Source organism: Takifugu rubripes, chromosome 8, assembly GCF_901000725.2.
Source record: "Takifugu rubripes chromosome 8, fTakRub1.2, whole genome shotgun sequence".
NCBI lineage: Eukaryota > Metazoa > Chordata > Actinopteri > Tetraodontiformes > Tetraodontidae > Takifugu > Takifugu rubripes.
The window spans coordinates 167,930-195,677 of NC_042292.1; the positions used below are offsets into that span (position 1 = coordinate 167,930).

The 27,748-nt window shown below is 38.3% G+C and overlaps 1 protein-coding gene and 2 long non-coding RNA genes across 8 annotated transcripts; 2 read left to right on the forward strand and 1 right to left on the reverse strand.

The window, feature by feature from the left end:
- Window positions 1-4,757: 4,757 nt before the first annotated feature.
- tspan4b (tetraspanin 4b) lies at window positions 4,758-13,199 on the forward strand. Of its 4 annotated transcripts, none has more exons than XM_029840624.1 (8): window positions 4,759-4,962; window positions 6,718-6,787; window positions 7,000-7,191; window positions 7,668-7,742; window positions 8,414-8,509; window positions 9,465-9,578; window positions 12,242-12,325; window positions 12,602-12,735. In XM_029840624.1, coding segments are annotated over exons 1-8 (699 nt in total). In that variant the 5' UTR covers window positions 4,759-4,960; the 3' UTR covers window positions 12,668-12,735. The 4 variants fall into 4 exon arrangements, with proteins under 4 accessions (XP_029696485.1, XP_029696484.1, XP_029696483.1 ...); XM_029840623.1 differs by lacking the exon at window positions 12,602-12,735 and adding an exon at window positions 12,736-13,199 and having other exon boundaries at window positions 4,769-4,962; XM_003976044.3 differs by lacking the exon at window positions 12,602-12,735 and adding an exon at window positions 12,736-13,199 and having other exon boundaries at window positions 4,771-5,861.
- A 6,794-nt stretch (window positions 13,200-19,993) lies between these two features.
- On the reverse strand, window positions 19,994-21,976 carry LOC115250830 (uncharacterized). The gene is made up of 3 exons (XR_003889402.1): window positions 21,886-21,976; window positions 20,447-20,567; window positions 19,994-20,376 (listed from the first exon to the last, which is right to left on the reverse strand). It is a non-coding gene; the product is annotated as an uncharacterized lncRNA (long non-coding RNA).
- Window positions 20,257-24,265, forward strand: LOC105418201 (uncharacterized). 3 transcript variants are annotated; one of them, XR_003889401.1, is made up of 4 exons: window positions 20,257-20,362; window positions 20,515-20,655; window positions 21,953-22,059; window positions 22,151-22,472. It is a non-coding gene; the product is annotated as an uncharacterized lncRNA (long non-coding RNA). The 3 variants fall into 3 exon arrangements; XR_965523.2 differs by adding an exon at window positions 23,365-24,265 and having other exon boundaries at window positions 20,290-20,655; window positions 22,151-22,260; XR_003889400.1 differs by having other exon boundaries at window positions 20,290-20,655.
- The last annotated feature ends 3,483 nt before the right edge of the window (window positions 24,266-27,748 follow it).

Here is a 27,748-nt window from a genome sequence, read left to right on the forward strand (position 1 = left end):
TCCACGTCTTTAACTCTTAACCACCGCAAAAGTAGTGCACTACAAACAAATGACGTCCTGGAGGAGCATTTGAAAACAGTCTGATTCAAGGTGCTACGAACATCTGGCCATTCTTTCACATGTCCCACCAATTACCCCCCCTTGCCTTCTGCTTCCTTGCAAATCCTCCCTCCCCCTCTTGTCAATTGCTTTAAATTTGCTATAATCTGTGTAAGTATTTGGATTATTGGTATAATGACGGTGTATGGAGAGCAGGTGAAGAGAGAACACAGCTAGTATAATGGCAGCAGTGAGGGATGCAACCTTTTGGTCATTTAAATATACCATAATCTTTTCTGGGAGCTAATCTTTGAGCTCCAACAACAAAAGTTCACACAAATGCTAAATTGCTAAGCTGGTGACATTGCTGACTTGGCACCATTTATCAAACAAAGCAACATTCTCTCCTGTAATTTTAAAGTGCAATATGTTTAGTTGGCCTTCTCACATCTTCTAAATTTTTGTCTTTATGCCTCTGGCACCATCTTACCACATCCTAATGTTAACTCCTCAATAGCACAAACCTCAAAGCACAAACATTATGCTGGCGTAAAAGTGACCATATATTGTATGACCACTCAATCGTGGTGGCTATGTGGTTTAAATCATTAAAGTAAATATCATCTTCAGTTTACCTAAAAGGAGGAACATGTGCAATACATCTACTTACATCAAAAGTCTCCCTGAAGGTGTGGGGGTCTTTGCAAAAGTAGAACTGGCCGCTAAGGCAGTTTTCCACACCAGTTCCAACAGCATAGCTTCCACCTTTTTCTCTCCCAGGTTTTGAGACAAGAGCTCTCTCCATTCCTCTTGAATCGCACAGATCAATAATTTGGCCTAACTCAGCAACAAAACTATGAGCAAAACAAGCAGGAAGTAACCCCACCAAAAAGTAAATAAATAACCTTCTCCTAAAAACACAGCCAGCCTTTCAAAGTGTAAATAAAAGCAGCCTTTATTTGCTTCGTGTCTGAGCAACAAAATAAGCAAATGTAGAAATTTAGAATAACATTGTCATTGTATTGTACATAATGGAAAAGATGAACTTGAAGTCATATGGATCGCATCACTGTACTGTACCCTCTGTTTGTCTGCTGGACAGTGATGTTAACGTGGTGACAAGGCTCAGATTTATCCCTACTCTCTCCATGTCATTTTACAGTTCTTTTTTTAAAAAAAAATCCTTGTCAATTCATAAGAGGGCCAACCACAAGGCCACCATCATCCCCTCTGGAGGTCCCACCCCATCAAATAATGATTACACCACAAGATGTATGAGTCATTGCTGCCCATTTATAATTTTAACATTTAATTACATTTCTGTATTATATGAAATTTTTAAAAAAAAGTATTACACACGTCGAATCTAGCAAACACACAACTTCAACTACCTTAAACTTTATTGATCCCTTTACGATGATTGCCTAGGGAAATTTTTAAAAATTCCAGCTGCACATCAGAAAGAGTGGCACACAGATAGAAAAAGCATCACACAGGAAATATGGTTAGTTATTGCACTATGGATAAGAATATATAGAGCTATATATATTAAATATATTGCATCAGGTGTCCATTTCTGTGCAGTGCAGTTGAGATCAAGTGAGATATATATGGATAAATTATCCAGTAGTGCATTATTGGATGTATTTACAGTAGTGCAATGACAGGTTTTAGAGTACGGTAGTTACAAAAATAAAGTGCAGATAGTTGTAAGTGGTGGTTCAGTCCATGTGTTATTGTTGCGTATATGAGGATACAGTCCGTTGTTTTGACCATTGTGTGTGTGTGTTTGTGTGTGTGTGTGTGTTCCTGTGGCTCCTGTAGTGCCTCCCAGAGTGCAGGTTCTGTGAAGATGCTGTGGTCTGGGTGACTGGAGTGTTTAATTATTTTTTTTCAGACACCGCTTCCTGTAGATGTCCTTTTTGAAAGGTAAGTGGTTCTCCGATGATGTGCTGGGTGGCTTTCACCCTCCGCAGTGCCTTTCGGTCCAAGGCGGAGCAGCTCCTGTACCAGACTGTGATTCAGTTGGTCAGGATGCTCTCGATGGTGTAGTAGTAGAAGCTCACCAGGATGTCTGAGGACAGGTGGTTCTTCCTCAGAGTTCTCAGGTAGAAAAGGCGTTATTTAGCCTTCTTGATCAGCTTGGAGCAGCCGGTCATCCGGGTGAGATCCGCGGAGATATGGGCTCCCAGGAACTTGAATCTATTCACACACTCCACCATCGTCCCTTTGATGTGAATGGGTGTATGTGTGTCAGCAATCCTCCTGAAGTCCACAATGAGCTCTTTGGTCTTCTCAGTGTTAAGCAACAGGTTGCTTAACTCATGTGGTCCCACTGCCCGCTGCAATATTTTTTAGTCAACTGTCATAGTGGAAGACATTTGGGTCATAGTACCAGATACCTCCTGATAACACAGTTGCTTTTGTTGCTGTGTCTGCTGCATCATTTCCTGCAGCAATTTTGTTTCACGTTTTGCCAGGTCATTTACATTTGATTATAGCAACTTTAGCTGGTAGCATGAGAGTGGCTGCCAAATTAATTATAGCATCTTTATTTTTTTATACTGGCTCCCCCTTTACTGGTTAGGAATCTGGTTTTGTACCACCTGATCAGCTCATGGTGCACTGTTCCATAAGCATAAGCAGAGTCTGTATAGATATTTACAATTTAATCTGTACTTATTGCCAATACAGAGCCACAATCTCTGCTCTTTGAGGGATTACTCTCCACTCTTCCTGATGCCACTGTTTTCCCATTCTTGTCCTTTCCACTTTCTTTTTCCTTTCTAAGGTCCTTATGTCTAAAACAGCACCCATCGCATAATAGTTGCCTTGTGTTGTCTTCCTACATGGGTTGTGTCATTATGTCATGTCTGAGTTTCAGGTCAGTTTGAGTTTTTTTTTCAGCACATATGTGTGGTGGTAATAGAGCCATGCTGTCTGCCATATTTGGCTTTCTCTTTTATACACCCGTAGCATCTTTTCAATATTATGGAGAAAGATTAAGTCAGTTTAAATGTATGTTAATTTTGTGCAGTTATAGATTTAATTATTTGAGATTTATCAATGCCAGCAATATTGCATTTATATGACTTTAAGTTAATGTTCAGATTTGAGTATAGTTAGAGACATTCACAGATTCAATATTAACGCCTCAATAAGTCAACACAAGAACATTCATTTTCAAATAAGACCTCATCACAATGTAAACTATAAAGTACAACCTAATTTAATTGATCATCAGAGCTATTTCACAGATTAACACATCTAAAAGAAACACATCACTGCTTGATATTAGTTCTTGTGCTATTTTATCATTTCGATTGTAGTACATATAATTTACTTAAATACTGCTTCCTCGTAACAGTCACTCGGTCTCATTCATGAAACATGAGCAGCGCAAAATGGTGTGTAGACTGTTCGTAAATGTAAATTTATGTGAATCTTTATGTGAACATTTAGTTGCTCAGATCTGTTCGTAGCTACTAACAAAATATGCACATGCTAGACTGTGTAAAACACTGTGTACGAACACATAAATAATGCTTGTCACTGCACAATTTTAACTATGTTATGTAAAAATAAAGACGATGTCTTTGAAAAACATGATATGAGGATATCCTAAAGATGACGGATGATTAGAAATATAAGACATTTAGTTAATTAAATTAATTGGCAATAGGCTTAATTCAGATTAGGTTAATGATTGTGAATTCTGCATAGAAAACTGCTGTTATCCATATCACTTTTTAAAAAATGTTAAATAGCTCTACATTCTGGTAGCTCTCTTGGATTTAGATTAGGCTATATCAATTACGCACCATATATAATTGCTGGTTTCACATTTCTACTTCAATCTGGAGAGAAAGTTGCCCAAATTGTTTTGGACTGTACGACCTAGACTAAATTGATCACTAAGTTATCTGTGATTTTTCAGAATATTGTTACAACATTTATTGCCTTCCCATTTGGGGTCGCTGTCTCCGCCAGGGAGGATTCCTGACAAAGCGCTCTTCTATTTCTGTATTTGACAATTTGGACAGTGAGTCTCCTCCTCCAGTGGCAGGTTTTTTTTGTTTTTTGTTTTTTTGCACAAATACGTTTTTTGACCTCCGTTTTTATATCAGACCACTTTCTTTTGACCTCGGACATGGTTCTAGGGACAGCAGAACCCACATTAACTGTGTCTGTTACCTCCTTCCATTTGCCTGTTCCCGTCACACCACTGCTAATTGATAACAATAAAATATGTTTTGATTTTTTTTACGACTTACTCAAAATAATCTCTATGCTTCAAGAAAAGTTCGTTCTGCTTCATAAAAGTTCTTCTGTTCTCTCTTGTTTTGCTTGTGCCATGACTGACAGGGAACCGGACGCATCAATGAACACCTCCTTTTATGGTGCTCATTACCAATTTATGGGTGGAAATTTATGCAAATAGCTGATTAGCGGGAACGAGCTGTCAATTTACGATGGTTTGGCATTTATGGTCTACATATGAGTTTACGATTAGATCTGAGTTTCCAGAACACAGTTTCACTGTTCCTGAATCTGGAGTAGGTTTTTAGTGGAGTACGCTTTAATGTTTAAATCTGTTAGCAAATTTTCTAACGTTTAATGAATGAGACCCACTGTTTGGAGCAGCTCGGCCACAAGCAACCGGCGAACAAGCTCAAAAACGAGCCCGGGAAAGCCCGAGTATTTCGGCACGCTTTTCGGAAACGCCACTGCGCAATCTCGGACCCCAACGCGGTGTCGAGTTCTTTACACAGATCCAGATGCTCGCATTGCGCAATCGGCTTTATCAAAGACGAGCTCATTCGTTTTAACAGTGTGAGAATGTTTGGTGGATTGGTTTGGATTTATATTCTAATAATACTGGAATCGATTATTTAGTTTAATTTGAAATCCCGACGAACTCATGTAAGTTACTCGGTTGAATTCCTATTTCTTTCCTTAATTTACTTTATTTTTTATCTCCTTTTCTCTCATTGGATGAGTCAGTAGCGAGTAGTTATTGATATTGTTTGTGTTAGTTTATTCGTATCACACTGTGTTACGTTATTATTTATGATCCTTTGAAGTAATTTAGTTTTTGTTATTTCGGTTTGTTGATTCCGCCTACATTTTTTTCTCCTCTTTGCTGGAGACGGTGGGGGCGGTGCTGGTGCCTGGGGATGGTATACCGTTTTTTTCCGCACTAAGTGTGTATGCTGGGTGAATTTTTTTTTTTTTTTTTAAATAGAGGGGTTGTTAGTTTGCGCTATATTTTCATGAGATTATTAGCATTTCTGCAGACAGATCTATCCTTATGTCCAGTCAGTATTATAATGCCTAAAACTTTAAAGCGGTGCTGAACGGGGTTTTTCTTTTGGGTTGCTCGTGTTGCACAAGAATAAAGCTGAAGCTATTAGTTGTTAAGAGCAACTGGGATCGTAAACTGATATGAACGTGACAGTGGCAAGAGGAGAACAAACTGTTTAGACATTGTGCTGTACAGGAAGGAAAAGGGTAAAGGGATCAGGAATAACAAGAAATGGAAGGGGAGAGGTTGGACAACAGAAGACACATCTGGAAATGATTGGAAGGAGAGAGGGGGTGGCAAAAATAGATGGCGCATATGACGGAGAAAATCCATGAAACTGGAAAATAACATGCATTAAAGTAAATGATTAGAACTGGGAAGAGTTTCGGGAAAATCAAGAGATAACTACTAAAGAAGCACTTAATAAGAGAGAGAAAAGCAGTTGAAAGAGTTGGACAAATAGGAGGGATCCAGCGTCTCAAGAGTTGGAGAAATACAAGGGATCCCGAGTTACAAAGTGAGTACAATTAATACAAGATCCGAAAGCTCTGAAAGTCATTTTCAGATTACTATTTACACTGGGGGGAAAATGCAAGCATTCAATCACAACCGTGCAAAATCAGTTGTCATTTTAAATAATGAATGTATTTGATGCTGACCCATATGGAAATGTTCCCGTTTTATACTGTCATCCTATATTTAAAAACATTTTTTCCTTTTTAAAGAATGCATTTCTATTTTCTGACTAAGTGTGTTATAAATAAATATTATTGTAACCAGATATTGGGGTAATGCAGACAAATTGTATAGACAATAAAACAAGGTCAGTCATTGGAAAATAATTGATTACACATTTATCTATTTTATTCTCTCACCATTTTGAATGTAATACTTTGGTTTTGAATAAACTGTAATCACTGGTTGCTAGGAAGATGTAATCTCACATTCATAATTTTCATTTAAGTCTGAAATGTTTGCTGCTGACCCCAAGGGCCAGTCCATTTGTCATATGATAAAAGTAGTTATGGGATGCCAACACCTCAGTTTTTTAAAAACATATCTGCTTGAGAACAAGACCACTGTGACCATAGGACATGCCTTATCACTACCATTAGGTTTTTTGTTTTGTTTTTTTTAGAAGAGAGAGGGAACTTCCTTTCTTCCTTCTAGTCAGTTCTCTTTCACTTCCCAAGTTACTGTGAGGGTAACTACTGCTGCATTTTAAACTGCATGCAGTATTCATATGGTGACTTCGTGCTCAAAGCAAAACAAAGAGGGCGTGTGTGCATGTGTAGGGTTTTCTTTTGCATAACAAATAAGTTCAATGTAATTTTAAACTTTCTTTTTTCTCCTCTTACATTCTTTCTTTTCAGGATGTCGGTTTCCTGGAGCTGTTTGTGCTGTGTTAAATATTTGATGTTTGTGTTTAACCTCATCTTCTGGGTTAGTATTTGCAACAAATCATTTTGTCAATTTATTTTTTCCCATGTAAACATCAATTACATAAATCTTAATATGGCTTGCTTTGTATCTGTGTTTTCTTTCTTTAATTTATACACACATTTGGATTTCTCATTTTTGTCTTAAAGAAAAAGTGGGAATTTTCAAGACTGCGTGTTGTAATTAATTATTTTGGAATTACATTTCTTGTATAGCTAGGTGGATGTGGCTTGTTTGGTGTTGGAGTCTGGCTCTCTTTCACCCAGTCAGAGTTTTCCTCCCTTCCCCTGTCCTTTCCATCCCTCTCCGCTGCAAATCTGCTTCTCACTGCTGGTGGCATTACTATGGTGACAGGCTTTCTGGGCTGTCTTGGAGCTCTAAAGGAGCAGCGTTGCCTGATGTTCATGGTAAGACATTCATATGTCAGAAGATGTACTTTTCTTAAATGTGTGGGTTTTACATTTGAAGACTTAAGACCTGATACACTCGTACTGATTCTCTTATAGTCTTTATTATACTATACGGAAACTATTTTCAGAGCATTGCAGCATCCTAAATGGATTTTATTTGGATATATCTAAACCCTCAAATAGAATAGAACAGGATGTTTGTGTACAGACTCCAGAAAATCATAAACCATAACTCTGGTACTGGCCTTTCTTCCCGTTTTCCACTAGCTTTGTTTTGGTGTAATTTTGGTTGCATGAATCCTGTTTAATTGTTAATATTTAAGCTAAAAATGATCTGCCTACATGTTTCTAATATTTTCACTATAGAATAACCAGAATGCAGGAACTTGTAGATGGACAGAATAATCTAGGTTTAACAAAATGTCATTCTAATGCTATATCATTTTATTATTTATGTAATCTATATTTTTCAGTTTTTTGTCATCCTTCTGCTCCTGGTCTTGACAGAAGTATCTTTAATATTAATAATACACATCTTCCATGACAAGGTAAGTTGAAAGCTGCTTGGAATGCCAATGCAAATATTTTGACCCCAGAGTTTTGGTGTTTGATAGACATCTTTGAGGCTTATCTCAATGTATTGCAGTTCCTCCAACAGACCAGAAAAACATGCATCATATTGATGGACAATTTTATATTATCTTCAGGACTATGAGTAAAAATCAGTCAGAGAACAGTTTCTTTTCTAATCATTGTTTCCATACTAACTACTGTCAAGTTGTCTCACACAATTTTGCATTTTATCATTTAATTATAAATGATACTAAAAGTGAGTGCTACATACACTGCAATGCTGCTCAATATTTGGGTTTGTTTAGTAGATTGTTATGCTGCACATTAATATCTTTCTTTACTTCATATTATGCTACTAAAGATTGTCTGGGATTGTCCAAAAGGAACACCACAGAGAACAAACAAACTCTAAAGTTGATATAATTTCTAAATTATTTAACTTTAGAAATTTCAAATGTCTAAAATCTTGTTTTCACAATGGCATATTGAAATAGTGTCAACACTACTTCACTTTAGAGGATATTTGTTAAATGAAGGTTCCTGAGGCTGAGCTGTTATTTTGCAACTGACAAATATTATGTGGATCTTGAAAACCTCTAAAGTATGGATTGCAAGAAAACAATCCTTTTTGTTCTTCCTTTTTTAGCTGGATTCCAAAGCCCAAGATGAATTAAAGGAAGGCATGAAGATTTATGAGTCAGAACCTGGACTGAAAAAATCCTGGGACAGTGTACAGAAAATGGTAAACCTACTTCCCAAACAATGCAAGAGAAATACCTTCCAACTTCTCATTTTGTTGCAACCACAAGCAGTTATTTTTGTTTTTTGTAATTATTAATTAGACTTATTAATGAGATTAATAAATTATCTAGTTAATTCTATTTTTATTGAAAGAACATCAGCAATGACCGTAGTATGCCAAATTCCTTCTGATGCTGTGTCTGTTGTTAAAATGTGTGAATTAATTATTGCTGTTGATGAGTTAAAGTATGTGGACTTGCAGCTACTTTGAGCACTATCTCCTTATGTCTAGATGGTTTACCCTGAAAAAAACACCACATGTGAAAATGGGGCATTTAAAAATGAAAACAGTACACAATATTTTACCACTAGCATGAGCAAGTTTGTGACAGGACTACCAATCAAATGCAAAAAAATGGCACACTAGCTAATGGAAAGTAATTCAAGATGAGATTCTATGTTCACATTTGTATAAGGGACTTTGCAAAGCTGCCATTTTTTTGAGACAATTGACAATTCATACAATTTTGAAAAAAATATGTTGACAGTCACGAACATTGACATAATCATTTCAAGCAATACTTTATCTTAATCTTTCCAACTGTAAAAGGGGTCATCCTACAACAAGTTAAAAGATTTGTTTTTAAAGTTAGTTGTATGTTTGCAAGCAATATAGGCTGAAAATAATTTTAACCCCAAGGAATTGCTGAAAAAATGTTTCGGAGCCACTAGGTTTAGGTGACTACATAAATTAATACATAAATATAGTCCAAGAAATATCTTTTATACCTACAGGTGTTCGTTCAGAAATCCCTGCAAGTTACTTACTTAAAAAAAAATGAAGCATAGATTAAAATAAACAAATAACATTCACCAACTCTATTTAAAGTAAAAGTAAAGTAAAATATTGTGGTAATACAGTACATAAATAGAATAACAGTATTTTACTCTTTCAGTTCAAATGCTGTGGTGTAACTAACAAAACAGACTGGTATGAAGTGCTGAATGGGTCACTGCCCTCATCCTGCTGCTCCATTGGAACAGATCAATGCATCAATGGATGGAGTGAGGTTAGTCTGAGACGCGAGGCACAGGAAAACTGTTAATATTGTCGGTCGGTCGGTCGGTCGGTCGGTCGGTCGGTCGGTCGGTCGGTCTACACACACACACACATATGTATAGATGTGTGTGTATGTATAAGCAACTTCTCATTACGGATATTCGAACACTAAGCTGTATTCTTAGCTCAGTGTTCGAATACCCATAGTAAGAAGTTGCTATTACAGCTAGAGAATGATGAGGAGGTTTTACCTCATCCACGGTACAAAGATGCTACGGCAAGGGGGAGCTAGGACGCCAGGTCCGCTTGGTGGTGGTTTCACCATCACCCCCAAATATTGAGATTGAGTACAAAGCCCCAGTGACAGACAGAGTCAACACAAGGGCAGCTGACCTCAGAGAGAGAATCATAAAATCCTGGGGGAACTCAACTACCTCCTGCTTGCCAAGGCTAACAAACAAAGTACCAGACCAATCTCTACTGGAGGACACTGTCAACCATCCCTACCACTACCATCACTGAGACCAATCAGCTGATGTATGCAGGCATTATAGCGGCTAAGATCAGTAGGCATGGATCAATACATGAGCAGAGCACAGAAAGTTATTGGCAACAACACCAGAGGAGCCAAACATGAGCTACTGGTCGACAGGGCCCAGGACTGTAGGGCATGGCAAACCAACCTGTGCACTACCTGTATTGACTACAAGAAAGCCTATGACTCCATGCCACACAAATGTATACTGACTGCCTAAAGTTGTATAACATCAACAGACCACTAAGGGAGTTCATCTAGAACTCCATGAAGCTGTGGAACACAACTCTGGAGGCCAACTCAAAGCCAATTGCATGGGTGAGCATCAGATTCTGCATATATCAAGGAGATGCCCTGTCCCCCTGCTGTTCTGCATTGGCCCAAACCCCCTCAGCCAGATCATCACAAAGAGTGGCTTTTGGGTACGAAGTGGAACAACCATCAGCCACCTCTACATGAATGATATCAAGCTGTATGCCAAGAATGAACGTGACATTGACTCCCTGATTCACCTCACTAGGATCTACAGCAAAGAATGTCATTCGGACTAGATAAATGTGGGCGGATGATATGTAGAAGAGGAAAGGTGATCACAACTGATGGGGTTGAACTACCTGAAGGGAACATTACAGATGTGCAGGACAGTTACAAATACCTGGACATCCTGCAGGCAAATGGTAACCATGAGGAGGCAGCTAGGAGGTCAGCCACAGCTAAATACCTACAGAGTTAAGTAAGGCAGGTCCTGAAAAGTCAGCTGAATGGTAAGAATAAGATCCAGGCTATTAACACCTATGCCCTGCAAGTAATCATATACCCTGCTGGCATAATATCCTGGCCACTGGAAGAGATACAAGCCACTGACATCAAGACAAGGAAGCTCCTCACCATGCATGGAGGGTTTCACCCTAAATCCAGAATCCTGAGGCTGTACACAAAGCGAAAGGAAAGGGGCCCAGGACTAGTAAGTGTACAAACTACTGTCCAGGAGGAAACAACAAGCCTCCAAGCATACATCAAGAAGATGGCTCCCACTGACCAGCTGCTGAGTAAATGCCTCAGGCAACAAAAGCCCAGCAAGGAGGAGGAACCCAAGGGGCTATCATGGAAGGACAAGCCCATGCACGGAATGTACCACCGACAAATTGAGGAAGTGGCTGATATCGAGAAAACATACCAGTGGTTGGGAAAAAGCCAGACTGAAAGACAGCACAGAGGCACTACTCATGGCTGCACAAGAACAGGCCCTGAACATCAGAACAATAGAGGCTGGGGTCTACCATACCAGACAAGACCCCAGGTGCAGACTGTGTGGAGATGCCCCTGAGACAGTCCAGCATATCAGCTGGGTGTAGGGTGCAATATGTTGGCAGGCAAGGCACACATGGAGCGGCATAACCAGGTGGCAGGCAAAGTGTACAGGAACATCTGCACGGAGTATGGACTGGAGGTCCAAGGGGCCAGGTGGGAGACACCCCCAAAAGTTCTAGAGAACAAGCAGGCCAAGATGCTGTGGGACTTCCAGATCCAGACTGACAAGATGGTGGTGGCCAATCAGCCTGACATAGTGGTGGTAGATAAACCCCAGAATACAGTGGTGGTGATAGATGTAGCAATCCCAAGTGATAGCAACATCAGGAAGAAAGAACACAAGAAGCTGGAGAAATACCAAGAGCTGAAAGAGGGGAAAAAAACTGTCTAGTTCCAGCTTTACAGTGCAAAATGACAGTGTGTAACATATAGTAGTGAAACAGACAGTTTGTGTGTTTGTCTGTGTACATGTGTATGTGCAACTGTGTGAGACATAAAGTGCGCATGTGTCCAAGGTGCTTGGTATGAGTATATTGTTATTGCCCTCCATGTGAGGCATTGAGTCTTCCTGCTAATGATTGACAATAGAATATGTTTTTTAATTTAATTTAAATATAGGGAGATATGGCTATGATCTGAGAAATCCATTGTTCCAGTTTTGCATGATCTTACAAAACAAATATCTTTAGTGTACATAAAATAATTTTAAGATTTAGGGTTAGGGTTGGGGTTAGGGTTAGTTAATAACTCATAAGGTTTGAGTTATTGTTTTCAGATTAGCCATTCTCTGCCTGGGTCTCCTCCCTGACTCTCTTTCTGGTCTACAGCCATGTTATCAGAAGGCCAGGATGTGGCTTCTGGACAATCTTTCCTCAGTCCTGGTATTTGGAGTGTGCATTGGTGTTATACAAGTAAGTTACCCTTACCATCAAAAATAATGTTTTTGAAAATGTATTACCTGTTATCCTGTGCCTGTGTTCTGTATTCTTAGGTCTAATCATACCATATGAAAGAAATTATATTTTAGAATCAATCCTCATATACAAAAATCTTTTACATATGTAAAAGAAATATAACAATTACTCACATATTAAATATTTAACTTACATATTACATATTAACTTTTTATATTATGTTTTTTTTATTTAATTTTATTTTTTCTATCAACACCACATTTTCTGTTTCAGGCTAACTCCCTGACAACTAAAACTGATGTGTGCACTTTGTGGCAACATTTGAGCAACTTTAGATAATAATTCTATTTACTCATTTGTTGCTTCTGGTTTTACAGATTGATTAATAAACCTGCTCTCTTTGTTAGATACTTGCCCTTGTGTTCTCCATATTGATGTTCTGCCAGATTTTCTGTGCTGAGAAGCATTTCGACTGACTGACTTGCTGCTACGTGTTCTACACAAAACAGAAATTCCAAATTTTGTCCAATGTAGTTTCTACTGCACACTGAGGAATTCAGAAAAAGAATTACAAATTCCATTTACCTAAAGTTGACAATGCATATACGATAGATACAGAGAAGTGTACCAGTTTATGTGCTACCATCTAAATTGAAACAATGTAAAAAAAATCTCATCTTACTTACCTTATTTGATCCTTATTACCTTATTTTTCTTTTCTTTTATATGTATTTGCATATATACTATTTTGTGCTCACGTTCCGACTACACTTAATGTGCTAATGTTTGAATTCAGTACAATGCTTTTACAGAGGTCTGTAAATTGAACTGTATCTTTGCATTATGTATTAATAAAGTTGTTTTTTTTAAAGTGCTCTTAGGTTTTTGGAGTAACTGTAATATGTATCCCATAAACGGATGTACTTTTCAGAAATATTATTATAATAGGTTTAGGATACATTGTGTTACATATGTTAGTTTGCCCTGGTATCGCTCTCAAAACATGACATTAACAAAAAATCTGTAGCAATATCATTTTTTCCCAAAAGCAGTCACTGATCTAAAAGTGTCACTGATTAGCACTCTATGAAAGATGTCAGTTTTTACAGTCCTCACCTTAGTGGATGAGACTGTATTTATACAGCACATTTTTATTGATTATACAATTCAAAGCACACAATTCAAGGACATCTTGATATGTAGCACACGGGGATCTATGATCACTGTGGCAACCACAACTACCATTCTCCACTTGGGCTTTTAACTAAACTAGAAGCTGCAGTGGTTTAAAGACACATGATGTGCACGGGAACAGCGCGGAAAATTGTTAAGGCGAGCAACGTCATTCGACCTACACTTATAGGGCTTTCGTACAACCATTGCACACCTTCACACCCACTCCTGCTCCCAGGACCATGTTACCCCTAGCTTGCAGAACCTTTGCCCCCAATTTACAACACATCTAGTTCAAAATCCCTCATAACCAAAACTCCCTCATAACTCACAGAATGTGCTACCTCCCACATTGTCTGTTCAGATCAAAGCACCAAACCTGGGGTGGCAGAGCCTTTTCCATATCTGCTGCCACCTTCTGAAACCCAGATTTTCTTTCCTTATTTTTCCTTCTTGAGAATTTTTTTTTTCTTGCTGATCAGGGAGCTCTGCATTCCTGCTGTCTACTTCATGGCTGCTCCTTTGCCCCAAATGCAGAAAAATATTTTATAGAATCATATCAGCATCAGAACCAGACAGACAATCAGACTGGAAAGTTTAAGTGAATGTTGTTATAAAATAAGTCTTGCACAGGAGGAAAGAGAAGCTAGTTTATATACCAGTTTACGAAAAGTACAGCAGAGACAGGCAGGAGAATAATCGGGATTATGGGATGTAGGAAGGAGACAGGCGAAGAAGTAAGGATGAAAAGGGGAGGGGAGGACAGAACAGAATACAGACATTGTTGATAAAACAACTAAGTTATACACAAGTATACATGAGGTATACACAAACCATTTGTAACAATATGTTAAGCAGGGATGTATAATTAGCAGGTGTTGTCAGAGAAGAAGAAAATAAGCTTTTCAGTATCATTATACAATTGTATGACATTATGAGGCCAGATGGTCAGGTCAATCCACCCAAACACATTCATGACTATGCTAAAATTATCGTCCTCAAAACAATCAAGATCCACCTTTTCAGAACAGCTTGTTTCATTGTTTGATGGTGTTTCCATAGTCTATTATTTTAATTTTCTTATTTCAATCTTTTTTCAGAAATGCTTCAATGTAAATCATTTATTATTACCGGTAATGTTTTTAGGTTTTTCCCAATAATATGGTTCTGAGAGCAGCACTTGGGGTTCTTAAAAAAAAGGGTGAGACTCAACTCTAACAAATAACTCTGCGACTTGACACAACATACACAGGCAAAGATTGGAGTAAAAGAGCAGCTTCAAATTATACAACTTTGAATGACACCTTTCTGATGCATGCACAATGTAATGATTTTGAATGTAAGCTAAGTAGACGGTGATAAAATATTCAGTCAGTTATTTTTGATAATGTTTTTGCCAAATTCCATCCATGATGACACGATGCCGCCAATAAATAGGGGGAATATTTTTGGGATCAAATACAGAATTTAAGCTGAAGATATAGCACACCTCATTTGGATTTGCATTGGGTATTTTTCAAGTAAATAAATTCTTTTAACAGTAGGGATGGCAGTTGTTAATAAAAAGGATAAGGAAAACAGTGCAGGAGAGCAAAATTAAGACATTTAACACTTTCTTTGAGATGTTAAAGAATACACACTTAATATATATAATGCTAATATGTGTTGGTTTGATATTTTTTTGAGCAGTGAGACATTTCCAGAATGAACAGTTCTCTCTATAGGTGCTCTGACTTTGATATAACCACATGAATTTGTCTAGTTTCTTTGCTTATAATAAATGATTATCTTTATTCAACAATTCACTTAAACTGCCTAAAACATGTATATACTCTATACCTCTATAATGATTCTGCAATTTGTTGCGTTGTCAGGGAAAAAAAGTAAATGAACCACAAAAGTGTTTGATTTGTTTATTATTTCTGAAATAACCCAGTTGATAAATCATGATGATAACATTGATATCATTCCTTCTGAATTAAAGGCCTTATTTTATATTCTGAGCATAATAGAAATAGATAATACAGTAGATATAAATTATTAAAATTTTGTATGCCGTATATTCTTAATATAGCCCCCCCCAAACCTGTCCAGTGTCAGTTCTGTTAAGACACTGATACAAGGATTGGGAGTAACCAGATCAAGAATGGCACAAAGACTGATAGCAAACTCAAATCAGTCGAGTCTTTAGACAGAATCCTTCGACAGGCTACAATCAAGATCTGCGCTAAACATTTAGACCACCTATTTATCCATTTTAGTCCAATTCTTTATGAGAACTTACATAATAGAAGTGACAATAAAAAAGACGCAATTAAAAAAAATAAAATTTTACACTGATAGTTTGCAAACATCCCATTATTTGTTTAGTTCTTACTTACCTTTTACAGGTCAAATCATTTACACGAATGGCACTAAGCCTTCTGCTGCCTGCCAAATCTGGCTCCTTTATATTTGGAGGTCCCGCTCTCAGTTCATCTGCCCCTGCCTTTCGCTAATTGTCTTCCAGTCCTTATTCTTATCCCTCTATCTACATTCCTGTGGCACCCGGTTTGACTCTCTGTGACCTCAGAATTACAGATCATTCAAATAAATAGGAAGCAGGGTGAGGCATTTCCTCTGTTAAAGGAAACTAACAACTAACCACATGAAAAAGATGGGGTGGTGGATGGGTTATGCAAAGGAGAGATAAAGACTCATGGATGTTTGAAAAATTAGAAATTGATCTACTATTCATGTATTGGAGAAAAAAAATCTTGTTTCATTAAATTCGAAACATCCAATTCATAATGATCGACAGTAGTCTGGGCTTAAAAAAAGAAAAGCATTGGCAAATTTTTTTCGGTATCTTGAGATGTTTCTGATTTGGACACTAATACCTAAGTAGAAGCACTTATTTTAAATGTGAAAAAATGAAAATATTTAGAGCAAATATGACCCCTATGATTCTGACAAAAGTGCTAGAGCCCAGGGACATGCCATCCAGACCAACAATATGATTAGTTGATCTTGTAGGCATGTAGAAAACAACTTTCTTAGAAGTTCAATTCTATATATTAATATTATATAATATTATCTAAAAAGAGAATATATTATAACAAAAAAATGATTGGTTCTAACACAGAATCCCGGGAATTCTCTAACTTTGTTTGGTTGGAAAATTATCGTTCTGATGCTCAAATTGTAAATTGTGATTGACAATGAATTTTTTTTTATTTGTAAAGGATTTTATCTGCCTTAATATTGTAGTGTTGGTTAAGGATAAAACATTTACAAGCATTTACAGCTCTGTCGGTTGTGGTCTAAAATGTAAGTTGTTGATTTAGATACAGCCGCTGTTGTGGACATTTTACAATAGATTATATGCATATTTCTAATTTTCTAATGAGGAGGACCTGAAAGCTGAGTAGCTGTCTCTTTCCCGTTTTTGAGGGATAAAACCTGGATAAGGAGAGAGGTCCAGGTAATATCTCTGCTCTGTTCTATTGTAGAGATGCAGAGCCTATATACATGCAGTTTATTTGTGCTTCCTGCCTCTCACCAATGTTGACTTTAGAATTGTGGTATAAAATTTTGATGAAAACTTTAAACTCAAATGGAAAGTCATTCATGACTACACCTGCTTTTACAAGAAGACCAAACAGGTTGGCAGGACCATACAACATTTGTCTGGAGCCTGTATGAGCTCGCTCACCACGGTGATTTTGGCAACATTGTGGACAAACAGATTTGGGACAGCATCATAAGAGGAATACTTGACAAGTGATCTCACAGAGGCTACGGCTTGAGGTGGATCTAACACTTGAGAGGATCCAAATCAGCGCAAGCAGGTGAATGTGGTCCGACAAACAGTATAACACAAGATGGAAATATGATAAATCGCCACAGAGACAAAAACACTGGGACAGTAAACAGAACTGCCAATGATGTAATAGGATGCATGATAAAAACTATCTTGTCTGCATAAAGAGATGCAGCAAGTGTAACAAAATGTGCCATTTCGAAGTTGTCTGCAAAACCAGAACACTAAAATAAGTCAGGACCAAGGCTGTGGCAGATTTGGTGGATGATCCAAGTTTCATAGGAGGACTTTTTCTTGGTTCAATACCAGTGTCAATGTCAACCATCATAGAGGAACAACATTCAGACACAGATTGGGATGTCAAGCTGGTGGTGAATGGTAACCCAGTTGATTTCAAAATTGATAATCAGACACAAAAAACAGACACAGCTGTTATAACAAATGAGGTTGGACAGTTTATAGCCCAGGAGGGAAAGTTTTGTGTGTGAAAAAATTCCTTGCCACTACCATGTACAAGGGGACAAAATATCGATAGTCATAAAAGGACAAACTAACAACAGTCATAAAAGGGCAGTAAAAAAAACCATGTTGGCGCTGCCAGGATTTTCCCTCCAGTTTTTAAATTTTATTTTAAAAAAACAGCGCCAAGACCTGTCCTCTTCCATGTTGTTTGTTGTCCAGTTTTTGATGTTTGTTCTTCGTTTTTGTTACTTCACATATGTGATCTCTCAAGGTTTCTGGCTTGAAGTTAAACTGTCTCTCAGATTCTAGTTTGGATTTCTGTGTGTCATCTACTATGTTGAGAGTATCAATGCAAACCACACACATTGTGATCAAAACTGGTCAATACCTGAGTTTGTAATATATGTTTGGGATCTCTAACCAATAAAAAAAATCTCTTAAGATTTAAAAAAATCCTTATGTATGTCAATTTAGGAGCCAAGATCCTACGTGGTGAAAATGTACAGTACAGTGACTTTTTACAACAGCCAACATCTTCAGACTGTCCCTGAGATCGCCAATCCAGTGGACCAACTGCAGGGGACTGCTCTTGTCCCATCACACCACAACTGCAGTTCCCCAGTCACCAAAGTGGTGACCCCACATGCGGCATCACATCACATCCCTGCATGCTCCTTTCTAGTCCAACACTCCTCAGAGACTGTCAGAGACTGACCAACAGGGGCTGCGAGGTTAAACTGCCTCTCAGATTTAGAAACATTGACTTTAAAGTTCTCTAACAGAAAGAGGGTGGAATTTAGGGGTCTTTTTCTTTCTCTCTCTTTCTCAAAAGGACAGAATAATCCTTTCTCAGGTCAGAGAGTAGTCTATCCCAATAATGACCGGTTTACAGTTGAAGAGAGAATGGGAGACTATTACCATGGAAAAAGTGATGTTTTTTAAATGGGAACTGCATTATTTATGCATATTGATGTTACCCAAGGAACCAGAAGCTGAGTAGAAGATTAAAATGCATTATGTGTTAGTGAAAATAATTAGAATTATTATTATAATCTGGTCTCTTTTCTCCCATGACAGTCAACAACGATTTAACGAGTCCACCAATGCTATGTGAGATTAAAAAAGTTTGGACATAGGGATATCTGCAACCAAATTTGCAGTGCAAACAAGTGGATATAATATGACATGAAGAGATAAGACAATGGGGAATAATTTTGTAAATAAAATTATTTTGACTTGTCTTTCTATTCACAATAATAAATAAAAATGCATCTTTACATTTTATAATAATATCTTACCAGGCCTTTCCCTGTGCAAAAATAAAGCACAGCAAATAAAGTAAACACCCAACACGTCAGTCAAACTGAAATGCATTAATTACTTGTGCTTTTTCTGTCTTTGTTTTTTGTTATGTTTTAAATCTTAAGTTATTCAACTTTATATGTACAAAAGCGAAGAACAGAAGAGGGCAAGTAAGTTATTATGCATCAAGTGGTTCATGTAGAAGGAAAACACCCAGACAGGAAATGATAGTCTACTAGAGGGCAAGGTAATGATGGGTAAATGCTGATCATGTTCAGAGAGGGCAGATAAACAGTGATAACAGTGATACTTGATAAATGTTGGGTGGGCTGCCCCGTGGGTATCTTTGTTTAGACCAAAAATCTAGTTCAATGTTTTATCTGCTATATTGCCTCATTTACCTCTCTCATAACATCAATTAGTAAAGATAATTGCAACAGTAAAAAAGGAAAGCAAAACATAAATCTAACCTTGTATGTTCTGTATGGAAACAATAACAGTAACAACGACAACAAAAAGAATACGCACAAATGACTTGAGAGTTTATGCTTTATAGTTTTTAATATTTTATGATGATCTTTGTGGGCATATGTAATCAATAATTACTACAGAACAATTCCCCTGGCATATATGTGAAGGTATGATACCAGTGGCATCATTTGGCATATTTTAGGTGGCTGAAATCACTACTACGACTAGACGAGAACAGCAAGTATTTAAGAAAGTATTCATCACTGCTGATAGTAATAATTAGTTCACTCCAGCCACCAGCAGAATGTTTCACATAATTAACCAAATGCTCCATATTTGAAAAATAAAAATTGGACTTACTCTCTATAGACAATCTAAGCAGTGTTCAAAGATCAAAGGGACGGTCAAGTCAGACAGCAAAGGGATCCAGAGATAGATCAAGAGAAAGAGGAACATCACATTATTACAGAGGAAGAGGAGAATTTCTATACTTGTAACTATTCCTCTCTGTCCCAGCTGCTGACAATTTGTATACTTAAGCAGAGCTGAAAATCTGATTGGCCTCTATCTTCTAAAGATCGTCAGGTGTAAAGTATATCATAAAAGATTTAATTGGAATTCTATAAAAGATAGTATATAAAATAAGTCATTTACATTAAATATGTTATTGTTAGAATTTGGTTGTCTCTGGACCCGAAAGCAGGCAACACGCAGTGGGGAATAGTGTCCTAAAAAGAGTCTTTATTCAAGATATACAAGGTCCTTCTGGGTCATGAGGAAAATCTCCAGCTCCAGCGCTCCAGGGGAGCGGTTCGTGACCGCAGGTAGGCGTGGAGACCTCGATCGAGTGAGAAACAAAGTTAGTCAGGAATACTTTTCGAAAACCAAGCAACAGGAGTCAGGGTTACCGTGATGAGTAGTAAAACAGACGGGCGCTCTGTCCTTAAATTGAAGGTTGACGGAAAATTGTCGGCAGGTGCGTCCGCTTGCAGCGCCAGCTGTGGATAATCATCGGCTCCTCCACGCCCCCTGCAGGAAGAGACAAGCAACAATTGACCGGGAACCGTGGAACCCAACAGTTATACATGAAATTTTTAGGCTTAATTTGTGTAAAAATGTAAGTTGTTGTTTTTATTAATGAAGAGCTCCGGGTTTCAGAGTTGCCACGTTAAATCAGGTTCTTTAGTATTACTATATATGGTAAATTATATAACACATGGTTATTGGCTGGTAAAGTGGCTCAAACTGTACATTCAAGAGGTTGTTTGTATGTATGTATGTATGTATGTATGTATGTATGTATGTATGTATGATATAGCCAATTTAGCCAAAGTCAAATCAGCTGTTTTTGGGATGGATTAGATTGCAGCTAGAATTGTATTCACAGACTTACAAAACAGTAGTACTAATCTAAAATTCTGTACCGCAATTCCAGCCAACAATTTTGGTTTCTGTAAAAATTGCCTGTGTATCCTTGGAGCTTTTTCCTTTCTTCCAAAGAAAATCAAAAATATTAGTTAAAAATTTCTGAAAGAACATCCAAAGGTGAACAATTGGTCTACACTGAAATACTTACAGAAATCTGGGATGCTTACAGAAATCTGTTTATCTTAATTCTTAACTGATTTATCCTTTACACCAGATAATAAGGGAGCAAAATTGGTCCTAATTGGACTCTTAAAACCTATCAGTTACATATATACACAAGTATGTTAATTTATTAACTGTGGTTTTGAATGACATGCTATACAGGGGTATTCACATGCCACTTTATACACAGGAAAGGCTTTGCATTTACTAAAATATATCTTGTAACCAGAAATAGTAAGAAAAGATGTCAGCATGAAGAGATTTATTAATGCTTCAGGTGTAGAAGATGTGGTAGGTTGCTAGATTGTGTTAAATAGTCATCTAAAAATTTAAAAAGGAATGTTCATTTCTAATCAGTGCACTTTGGTCTGGAGAGATAATGATTGATATGATGCAAGATAAGCCTTTTGACAACAATTTGAAATCTATATTCAACAGATAGATTGGATGATACTAAAATGCGAAAAAGACAATGGCAAAAGAAAACTGACAGCTTTTTAAAGAACTCCTGTAAATGTAGTTGTAACCTGAACATAAAAAAATGCATGTCAACATTAAAGACAATAGCATATATATTGTAGTATGCAAATTTCCCAATTGTGGGGCGACCAGGATTATTTTATCTTATTTCAATTAGGGATTGCTTACATTCATTTTTGTCACACTTTGTTTTAATCTGGATAATTTATTGCACCTGTGAAACTCCCAATTTTGCACACCTGTTTTTCCCAGGTAGTTAAACCCATCTTCCACTCACCCTTTGCAAGGTTGTTTTGTGCTCCATGTGAAACTTTCTAGCATTGATTTTTGGACTGATTTCTCAGTTCACTGATCTTGGATTTATCCCCACTGGTGGATTATCGATCTGAAGATTACTCTTCGGCAGGATTACCATTGTGGAAATTCTTGCTGTAAACTGAAAATGTTCCCAGTAAGTGTCTTTTCAATTACACATCCTATTTTGTATGCTGCTGCTGGATCCCATTTCTATCTGTGACACATTTCATGGTATTACCCTTCAGACCAATGCCAGAGTGGAGGGTACCCCTAGCGAAGGCGGGACACATCAATGGATGAGCTGGTCAAAGAGTTGATGGCATTTTTGACCAAAACAGGCGATAAAACAATAAAGGTGAGTTCCATAATGTCAGAAACCTCAAACATGTTTCCACTTCTCCGTTTAGCCACCAGCCATTGGACCGAGGGTGGTAGCCAGAGGACATACTGCCAGTCCACCAAGGCTTATTCAGAGGAATTAAGTCAGCCATCTTAGTAGTAGTAGTAGTAATCTGAAAATTTAGATCGAAAACATTTAGTGCCGTTATGTTTTTTACCGTAAGAGACGAGTCACTGACGAGTGACAGACAGGTAAGAAACAACAGCCACTTTTTTCACTTGTATGTTTATACAGAGACCTTAAATCCAATTTTATCACGTCAGGATTTTTTAACTTTTCTTAATTTAATCCGTTTAGCAACATAAACAGATTGTACCGGTAAATGCTTTTTTTTTCTAACGGTGTCTGTAATGCAGCTACCTTGAAATATACGTTTGTATCAGCTACACACAAATTACGTTGTTTATGCTTTTTTTACTTAAACAATGAACAATCTAAAAAACCCCAATGGCCCACCTCTAAAATCTTTTATTTTCATCGCGGTGGCGATTGCTTTTGCCTTCCGTCTGATTTGTACAGCGGAAACACCGCGGCCGCCTGCTCTCTGTGTGTTGACCCAGTCTTCCAGGAAGTTTTCAAGTTCAGGCCACCTGTGATGTTTACGTCTAAAAGCTTTTGTTGTCTTTTTGCTTTGGATCAGTTCTTTATGCTGGCGTCTCCACCTTCTCGCCATTGATTACCATAATGTATGCCAAGATTACGCGCGGCAGCTCGATTTCGTTCTTCAACCGCCAGAGTGATCGCTTTTAACTTAAAAGTCGCATCATATGCTTTTCTTCTAGTATTTTCCATGTTGATGAGGGTTAGTAAAAATGACTGATTCACAATAGTTGTCATAGTGCGCCACGAAAAAAAACATAAGCCGCACCGTAGGATAAGCCGCAGTCTTTAAAGTGTAGGAAAAAAGTAGCGGTTTATAGTCCGGAAATTACCGTAAGTATAATTAAGGGAGTTCAAATGACTCCAAGGAAATATTTGATAAGCATGATGTTGAGTACTTGTGTGGCAGAGGCATTTAAACAGATGTTGCACCAGCCAACACATTCAACTTCTTTGAAGGACATGGATGCCAACAACCATCAGCAGACCTAGACTGTGCAGCCCACTCCTCCACTGCTAGAGCCTATGCAGCTAAACAGGATGAGGAACAAAAACAGGTGACAGTTCCTGCCACATGCTTCACAAACTCTCCTCCCTTGACCTTCTTGAAGGAACTTGCCTGAAAGGACAATGGGCATCACTTTCACATCCCAATAATGGAAGGAGGGTGTGTTGATGATCTTACCCTGCTAGAATATTATTCCAATGTCAGCTTAATGTCAACCAGCATTTTGGCAGGGATTGCTAAAACAATGCTCTACCTTGACAAACTGCTGCAAATGGACGTTCGCAACACGAACAAGTGGCAAGTCCCTGATCAGGGAGAGCACCTGGGTGGATATTGCATTTCATGGTATGACACTCATGCATCCCATTTACATCTGACTTTGAAAATGAACAACTGCTAATTGGTCAGGATTTTCTGGACTGGCTGGACCCACTTATTGCCATGTGTCAGGTTCCCAGTTTCTGGGAACTCTTTTGCAGGTTTTCTCCTGCGGGGGGCGTGGTGGAGCCATGCCTCAGCCGCAGGTGGTGCCGGGGACTGGTGCACCTGCAGACTATCGGTAATCAAGCCACCTATTTATGGACTGTTCTCACGGTTGGCCAGCGTTGGCGTGTTTGGTCTGTTTCAGAAAACCCCGGCTACACCCACTTGGACTATCGTAAGACTTTTTCCTTCGCGGATTACTTTTGAACCCGTTCCTCGGACTATCGTTTATCTATTTCCTTCGTGGACTGCTTTTGACCCCGCTCGGGATTTTTTGTTGTAAGTTTTCATTTTTCTGTTTGGGTTAAGAACTGAGTCGTGGTCTCCACGCCTTTTGAGTTGCACGATTTTCTGTGAACATAAATAAAGCTTCTCGGAAGACGATACGCCACTGTGTCCTGCCTGCTTTCGGGTCCTAATACAACCGCTCGTAACACCATGAACACATTTGGGCCCGTTTAGTTTATCCTCAACTTGGATAACGATCTTTCTCATTTACAATTATGTGCTTCTTTCGTCCTTCCTTCTAACCAACATGTACATATGCCCAAACAAATGTTTGCCTTCATTCGGCATTTCTTTAGTTTGTGTCAAGGTGAATTACCACACTTCCTAATGGCCAGTTTTATGGATGACATTTTCATTATGACATTTTCAAATTCAAGTCTTCCTCACCATCCTGAAGTTCTGTGAAAACATCTGCCATTTAGGTACTTGCACACACTTTCACCCATCTTTCTTGCATGCATTGTAGATAGGTTTAACAGATTCGACTGTCTCATAATACGTATAATCAATGTTTGATTTGAATGCTATTGGTTTTTTAATGGTATTTTATTCAATAAATGCTATTATTTAAAGAGCATGTGCCTATAATCATTGTGCATATTAGTTGTGATATGTGCTAGTTGTGATAGTCAGTGCTCAGATTTTAAACCTTCCCATGTCCAATTAATAACATTTAGACGTGAATTCCTTTGAGATCATACACTGGTTTAATAACCAGCGCCTTATTTTATTTCTTGATTATAAGTGTCCCCAGTTATTAGCAAACATGATTTTTAATAACCAATAATGGTCTTATGTTCCCAACAAACTCTATAGCAAAGTCAGGTACTTTCCTCTGCCCTGCAGCAAGAGCCATAGCTGCCTGTCTAGCCCATGGGTTGATCTGCTGGAGGTAGTGAACTGTCAGAATAAAATACAGATGGATGATCTCAGGCAATACTTTGTAGGGCCCCAGGCTTCAGCTCTTTTGGTGAGATGAGAAATTATGTATGCAAGCCTGGCCTGGTCAGAAAGTAATGATGCTGCCTGCAGTTCAAACTCTCACTGAGTTAAAGACATGGCAGTCCCCAGATTTACCAGGAAAAAAATTCAGGTCTGGAGAGAACTGGAGAATGGATCAGCTGGCCTGGAGATACAGGAATTGCTGCACAAGGAGAGAGTATGAACTTCATTGTGTGCAGTGCATTGTCTTAACCTGATCAAAAAGAAAATTCAACTGACCATAAAAAGATGGCAGTAAATGTTCATGGCACTTAGTCATTTCCCTCAATAGCAAAGAGAAGATAACATCTCCTGATGGGGAATCTTCTCAATATACATATTTAATATTCCAGAATTCCCCCAAGAACATTAACCAAGCTAACTAGACGAACATGGAAACAATACTGCATGGTACAACAGCAAGGGGAAGCACAGGAATATCTTCTCAAACTCACTGGTGCCATGCTAAGGAGGGCTTACTTTTTGTGGCCATTAATGCAGTGAGGGGAATTTTGAACAGGTACAGAGAGTACACAGAGTACTCTAAGTACACAGAGGTCTTAAAGTACCTCTAACCAAGTGGTTGACAGGTGGTAGAAAGGATTTATATAAGTCAGCTATATTTTGAAATCCTAACTTTATTTAGTAGTGTGATCGTACAGGAAATATATCACTCCTACACCTGCTGATGTCTGTGATGATAGATGTGACGTATGTTGTGTCTGGGAAAGCAAGAGGGTTTGAAAATGTAATTGTCTTTACAAGGTTTCTTTGACAACAAGAGAAAACCTATCAAAAGTAGATTGTGTGACAATGATTGGGCTGCAAATATGGCTGGCAAATTCAAGGGAGTAGAGGCCATGTACAAACAAAACCTCCAGCTCCATTGTGTCCATTGTACTTGTAATGCCTTAATATGCATTTGGAACGGTCTGGACTGGGTTGTGAGCTGTGTTTGGACAATGAGTATAACAGACATATTTAAGAGGACTGCAAGGTCTGATGAAGGTGAGGGTCTTTAGTCCACACTAGTGCCCTTTGTGCTCTGCTAAACCAGTGTGACTGCATAATCTAAGCTTTGGCCCGATATGGCAGTGGGTGAGTCTGATGCAGCTAGTAAAGGCATAGAGGTTATATGAGACATTTTATTTTCAACAGGGAAGTAGGAGGCTTTGAGTATATGTCCCTTCGGGCAGAATACAGACCCTACATGTATACCTTCAGAGATGTTGCCTCTGCTAAAGAAAGTTTTATCAAAAAGAAAGACAAAGAGTTTTCTGGGTCCTTATACGAAAGCAACAAGAATGTGTGAGACACTCCATCTCACTTCTATTGCCTCTCCTCATCCCAAAAACACTTCACAGGCAGTCTTGCACATACTGTACACCTGAGCTGAATTCTATAAGGATCTGGATGTTGGTGGCTTGACACAGTCAAAAAGTGCACAAATAAGGAGACATGGGTTCTAGCATAAGGGATTACAATTTGACAGTTCAATAATAATAAAAAGCAAAATAGTGGGGAGAAATGAGGTCTCTCCCAAATAAAATATTTCTAAAGATAATAAAGAAGGCTAAAAAAAAAAAAAGACCACAACAAAATACTGAGATTGCAGACCTCCTGCTTGTCCCATAATTGACATTTTCTGTATTGTGTCACATTTATGATTCATCTTGAGGGCTTTGACATGACATATACACCCCATTTTTAAATTTTTACACTGATTTGTGAGTTGTATATAATTAGATTAGATTCAACTTTATTGTTATTGCACGTGTACAGGTACAGAGCAACAAAATGCAGTTTTGCATCTAACCAGAAGTGCAAAAGAAGCAGCAAGTGCGGATATAATAAGTCAGTAAATACAATATGTGCGGTTTATATTGTTACAGTAGTTTACAGTTGTTTACAAGGTTGTACTATGAACATATTTTACAGGTGGGTATTTACATTAAATGCCTTAAATTATAAGTGCAAAAACTCTTTACATATGTTAGAGGAAATATGCAAATGATAAATTAGGGATGTGCAGATGATAAAGTGTGTGAGTATGCAAAATAAGTTTAAACAGTAGCTACTGTATGTTAGTTATTGAGCTAGTGAGTTATTGTGTAAACTGCTGTAGTGTAGTGAGATGTGGAGTGTGTGAGAGTCAGCAGGAGTTCAACAAGGGACAACAACAGTTCTGGGGAAGAAGCTGTTTCTCAGTCTGCTGGTCCATGCTCTGAGGGTTCTGTAGCACCTCCCAGAGGGCAGGAGGGAAAACAGTTTAGGGGTGGGGTGGGAGGAGTCCCTAAGGATGCTGCATGCTCAATGCAGGTAGCGCTTCCTCTGGACATTTCCGATGGCCGGAAGTGGAGTCCTTGTGATGCATTGGGCATGTTTCACCACCCTCTGCTCAGCGGTAGTGCAGCTTCCATACCAGACTGTCATGCAGTTCGTTAGGATGGTTTCTGTCGCACAGCGATAGAAGTTCACCAGGACAACTGAAGATAGCTGGTTCTTCCTAAGTGTCCTCAGGAAGACAAGGTACTGGTGAGCCTTCTTGATTAGGCTGGAGGTGATTGTGTTCCAAGACGGGTC

Coding starts and splice junctions, on each gene's coding strand:
- tspan4b (XM_029840623.1), top strand. Junction 7,192..7,667: donor AGCGTTGCCTGATGTTCATG/GTAAGACATTCA, acceptor TATATTTTTCAG/TTTTTTGTCATCCTTCTGCT. Junction 9,579..12,241: donor GCATCAATGGATGGAGTGAG/GTTAGTCTGAGA, acceptor TCTGGTCTACAG/CCATGTTATCAGAAGGCCAG.